The 6,026-nt window shown below is 39.1% G+C and overlaps 1 protein-coding gene across 3 annotated transcripts in view; it reads left to right on the forward strand.

Moving 5' to 3' along the window:
* The window catches only part of LOC139106442 (uncharacterized), a 79,756-nt gene extending 73,833 nt beyond the window's left edge, over nt 1-5,923 (forward strand). For all 3 annotated transcript variants that reach the window (XM_070663226.1, XM_070663224.1, XM_070663225.1), the window contains exons 2-3: nt 617-953; nt 1,086-5,923. In XM_070663226.1, the coding sequence (XP_070519327.1) occupies nt 625-953; nt 1,086-1,677 (921 nt within the window). In that variant the 5' untranslated portion in view covers nt 617-624 and the 3' untranslated portion in view covers nt 1,678-5,923. The remainder of the gene's footprint in view (nt 1-616; nt 954-1,085) is intronic.
* The last annotated feature ends 103 nt before the right edge of the window (nt 5,924-6,026 follow it).

Below are 6,026 nucleotides of genomic sequence, written 5' to 3' on the forward strand. Positions count from 1 at the left end.
AACGGTACGCATATTTCTCCCCTTTCGACGCGAGGCGGTGGAAAGACGGAAGCGTCGTCGCCGTGTAACTGGGTCAGTCGCAGACGACGACGGCGGCGATAGGAGAAAAGAAAAAGAGACCTCTCCGTCCATCGTTGGCGTAGTGAGCTACACGTAAATGCGTAAGCGCCGTATTTACGTACCGCTACTTGCAAGAGAGCCGCGTGTTTTACCGTCTCCGTGTACCGTTAGGGACGTTGGAGTTTCTCTCTCTCCTTTCCCCCGCCCCCTCCGCCTTCCGCAATAAGCGTAAGAACGCATAGACGTGTGACAAGTTTTTGTCAAGCTACGCGTAGCGCAACTGAAAATACGTCGACTCTCAAAAATTGCCTGTCTTGTCAAGAACCGCTTATTTAATTTGATAAAACTTTTATTTCGGTAATTTTTCTATTTTTTATTTTTTATTAGTGATAATTAATATGTTACGGATGTATTACGTAAAATCATGCAGAGAGGAAAGCAAAAAGGTGTTCGCCTAGGATTGAAAAACGACAACGCGCTCTATCGCGATAGTTGTTAAGCGTGAAAGTATTAAAAAAATGTTAATAATGGCATGTATTTCTCTTGATTGTCGCAGACTCTAAAATGAGATTGGAGGAAGACCTGGTGATACGCAGGAGCCGACCCACGATGATCTCCGCTAAGTACCGCGCCCGCGAGGAACGCCGCCGCCTGCTCAAGATTTCCGCTGGCAAGCTGAGGAGGATCGAGGATCCCGAAGCGAGCCTGTGCCGATCGGTTCTGATAAATAACGCGGTGCGACGGCTGCAGCGCGAAAACCGGGACGAGAAGACACGTAGTTACGGTACACTTCCAGTAATAGCGTCGTACATGGACGACGCCAGCAAAGAGAACAACATCGCCGGCAGCCTCATCGCCGACGTGGCGGACGAAGAGATGTCCTCTAAGAAGAGGTAAGCGTCGTTAGAACTCAATAGTTTCGATAAATTCCACTTTGATGGTATTTCAGTTTGAGGCACTCCACTTTACTTTTTTTTTTTTTTTATTAAAGAAGAACCTTTTTCACGTCGTTATTTGTAATGCAGGTTGGCGGACGATTCGAGGAACGACGGGCTCAATTCCAAGCGGCACAGGCACGATGACTTAGACTTACAGGACGACGTGTTCAGCGACTTTTACATTCTGCCGCCGACGCCACGCCTGCTTTCGCACATCGACGAGATTCAGCCGGAGCCGGTGTCGCACGGCAATCATCATCATCATCTGGGCTTCCCGGAAGACCGCCTGAGCGGTGGCGTGGCTGATGTGCGGTCGAACGGCACGATGGTCAACACAAGTAGCACCTCAACGACCAACGGCACCGGTATCGACAGCGCGACGAGCTGCCATTCCGTGCTCTTCCCCGTCGTCGGGGACCTCGACGACGCGAGCGTACAGCTCGGAAGACCGGGGGCCGATATGATGGAGGTGGCCGACGTGGTCGATCCCGATCGGCTTTGCGACTTTTCCAGATTCGCCGATTCGGCAAAGACGCTGGAAGAACGCCTGGCGGAGCTGCAATCCTTGGATGAGCACTTCGATCTAACTAAATTTGAGCGCAACAATAATCAGAGCTGCGGCCGCGCTTTCCATGACATACAGACCTTCCACAGCTTGGTGCCGGGCCTGGAAACCTAGACGGCGATACCGTGTCTTTAGCCAACGATGTTGCGGGATTGCCAATAGCGACGACGACGCCGGCTTTGCGACACACAGAATCATCTAACGAGGAGAAGTCAGGCGTGAACTCATCGTTACCCGCCTTATCCTCGTGGCTTATCCACGTGCGCTCCTAAAACGGAAAACCGCCTGGTCGAACTCGTGATCGAATACGAATGATGCGTAAAGTACTCTGAAAGGTTTCTTACCGTGGGCAAAAACAGTGGGATTAAATTGTATTTTAACCGCGTGTTAATTCATTTACTAATTTAAAAAAAAAAGTATCAAGTATCTAAATTTTATTAAATAATTTACAAAATATATTTAAAAAATTAAATTTAAACGCGGAACGAGAATAATACATTTACCTAACGCTAATGAGAAATTCAGTCAATGTGTTACTAATCTTTAATTCAATGTCGAAAAATATTATATTATTTTTTAGTTTTACATCCTTATAAACTGTAACATTTAATATTACGTTTATTACGTGGAGAATAATGTCAAGTAAATATATGATAGACTGCCTTAATGTATGTACACGACATTTCAGTCATCATATATATCGTCCGCAAGTCTGACTCATGTTAATAATTCACTTATGGCTGACTCAATGTTACTCACGTTATTACGCGAGATAACTCGCAATATAGTAACATTGCTTTTTAATTGTCTTGTTTATTTAACAATAATCTTAGTAGAAATATTTTCTATTAGTCTAACGGTTTATATTACATAAAATAGCATACATTTCCAAAATTTCAATATTTTATCGGCACATGAGTGTGATGATTTATTTTTCATAAAATAATTTTGTTTGCCTATTTTTTACTTGTTTTATTTTATATCTATATCTTTAAAATTTATTTTTTTTATAAGTTACTTTATTAATCTTTGTTAATTTAGTAGACTATGTAATTCGAGCAATATAAATATTGGTTTTCTGAAAATTGACCACTGTCGATGCCACTAATGATGAATTCGTACGCACAATCGTGAGTCACGTGCCAATATTTTTGCTGACTCCTTGTTCTCCACGTCATTTACCCAATTTTGCCCACGGTCCGAATAACGTCGAAACAATTGTCGCGGTGCCGAAAGGTCTTGGAAATATACGTGTATACATTTAATTCTTTGACACAGATTTTTTCGGTATCGATGCAATCTTCGGCATGACACGCAAAGCGCGCGCGCGTATGCACACATTGTTTGTATATACACAGATAGATTTTAATAACATGTTAAGGATATAGGATGAATTATATCGAGAGAGACGGCACATCGAGATAGAACTATGAATACGCGAGGAAAGCAGCTTAGCGACAATAAAAATTGAAACTTGTAAAACGTTTCAGATACCAGATATGTAATGTTAAAACGTTATTTCTGGCAAACGTTATTTTTCTTTACCGATGCAAACGTGTATTACGACTATCGTTTGCCACTGTTTCGAATATTTATTCAAAAAAGAACGTGCATCTCCGATGTGCATACAAAAATAGCGTTAAGCGCGCTTTCCATGCGAGTTCTTCTCCACGTTGCGTTCAAGAATGTTGCTCTACAGTGACTTCTCTCCGACTAAGCATACAAAAAAGTTGCATATTTACAATGCAGTTTTCTCTGTGGAAAACTTTTGAAATTTAGTATTGTTATCAATATAAATTTCGGCACTTCCGAATGCGAATGACTGTTATCAACGGTGATTCTAATGCGGTGCAATTCATTCCGGAGCATGTCCTCCGAAGATCATTTTGTAAGCGCGACGAAAGACAACATGCTAACGCCACAATGAGCCTCAGCTGTTGTACATACGTTAATTGTATCATTTTCGTTAATGATATTTCTTTACATTCAAGGATAAATGCCTTAATAAGCAATAGCTGTATTTCTATTGGTGCTTTCTTTTTTTTTTTTTTTTCTATTTTCTTTTTCTTTTTCTTTTCTACGGAGAATCATCCTGTATACATACATCATTGAAGTTAAAAGTGGAACAAAATAAAAAAAAACGTAATTATAATAGAATCAGTAATATAATTCGGGCACAGCTGGAAAGCTTCGATCTTTTTGACTTTCCATAAACGATAACGTCAAACTTATATTCTTTAAATGTTCGGAATATTATAACATGTTGTAAATTTAATTATTATTGATTGTCAGTCGTCATTGATCACATTCTTTTTTTTTTTTTCCTTAAAACTATCCGTTTAGTGCGATAGTCTAAGCCTTTAGGCCTCTAAGCGAACGAGAAGAACAGTGATCGATGCGACAACTCGTCGAAAAGCGACTATCACGATTTTACTAGAGAACAATTTTATATTTGTCGCACAAGAATATTTTGTTATTTGATTATCAACCTATAGTAGTTGAAGCATCTTGAATTTAATTATTTGTTAATATTTTTGGTTCTTAACGTTAAAAATTGTTTTTTTTTTTTTTTTCTCTTTAATCGAAATGAAACTTTGATTTAGTTTTATATTAAGGAAGCGTCTATATTATGTGTAAACAGTGTACACACAAACGATATATGCGTATATAAGAGGCTTTAATGTCGTCCAGTGCATTTTAACAATCGATACCCTTTCATCCATTAGAAGCTGTTGACAATATAGCTCAACTATTTCATTACGTGAGAGGTGTGGTTAAATCATAGATCATAAAATCTCTTTGAGGTCGATATTAAGGCTTCTTATTATACATACCATACGTTGAAGGTAACTAGATCATCATGTCGAACGGCCAAGTATCTTTAATTCTTCGGGAGCTCTTGACGCGAATTTTGTATAGTGCAATGTCTTCATATCTAATGTATTTGCCAAACCGTTTTTTCACGATAATTTTTATCAGCGATTTTTGTATCATAGAAACTATTACATTTCAATGTTTATTCGATTACTCTGCCCGTGCCGCACGAAATAATAATTTTCGGTTTGCGCCACGAAATCATTTAATATCGAAATGAAATGAGATATATGTACATACATATTATACGCAGATGAACGCATGCTACTATGCGAATTTCTTTCACGCATGTGACACAAGGCGTAACGGTAATATTCATTATATTGTTCCTTGAAATAACGCACGACGAAAGACCTACTGATTTATTTTTACGACGGCTAAGTTATCGATCTGCTGCGTATACGCGTAGCCTCATTTCGTTGGTCCATCGGCAAACATGTAATTCTCATTTTCCTTAACTTATTTATCTCTCACAAAAGTGCTAAAAGGAATTGGATAATGTTTCGGAATGATTTGTCTCCCATGTACACCGAAGGGCAGACCTGGCGTTTTCTGCGACGGCAGCGGTTAGCGTACGTAATCCTAGGCGATAGAGCCAGGGGATGAGAGAACGGGAAGAAATCAGTCATCGGCAAACCGGCCGGCGCGGTATATACATGCGGTACATGTGAAACTCGACGCACACGACGCTATAATAAAGTCACGTTCGCTAGCTGCCGTGGCCATATCTGCCTTTCAGCGTACATACATGTCGCTTCTGCCATGTCGATTCGCAAGCGTCTTGACAAGTTTGAACAATCTTTCCTCGCGTATGGGCGTCTTAATCTTTGTCACGAGAAGCATTTGATATATTGATTTTTTTTTTACACAAAAATCACAATCGTTACTCAGAGATAAAATTTAGATTATTTTTTTGTTTGTTCAAAATAAAAGATTCTCTAACGTTATGTATTTTTGAAAATATACATATCGATTATATTAAATATTTTTTGCTTCGAAACAAATTTTACCACACCCATAGTTATCGTTTTGCCATTTTTTATTAACGATATTACTCTTGGCATTTTTACAATTGGCAAAAAATAAAAGAAACTTGTGGAAACAGCAGAGGAAGCACTATTGTAGGCAGAGACAATTCCGTGGCAAGGTCTGAACGTAAACGCACAGACAGATCCAAACTTCCTTCGAACGCCTGGGCCACGTTTCTGAAAAGTGTGTAGATAACGGGTAAAAAAAAAAAATCATGTGCATAGCTTTCCCGCTATATCTGCGCTACACAAACTGCAAAAAAAAAAAAAGAAAAAAAGAAAAAAAAGAATAAAAACACGGCTCAATGCGTTTACTTGTAAATAGTCGCCTTAGCACTACTAAGATAATTAGACATGTATAAAGTTTCATACGTTGTTTAGGTTTCTAGTGTCAGTTATACCCGAAATCAGTTACCAATTATATGAACAAATTGCAAATAAACTGCAAAAGCAAACAACCGTTGAGTTTTTCTTCTTCTCCACCTCCTCGACTGTCCTGTAATTTAAAAAATTAAAAGCAACAAGATCCCACATATTATATATATCGTTTATTTATCATTA

The sequence above is a fragment of the Cardiocondyla obscurior genome, linkage group LG11 (assembly GCF_019399895.1).
Source record: "Cardiocondyla obscurior isolate alpha-2009 linkage group LG11, Cobs3.1, whole genome shotgun sequence".
Lineage (NCBI taxonomy): Eukaryota > Metazoa > Arthropoda > Insecta > Hymenoptera > Formicidae > Cardiocondyla > Cardiocondyla obscurior.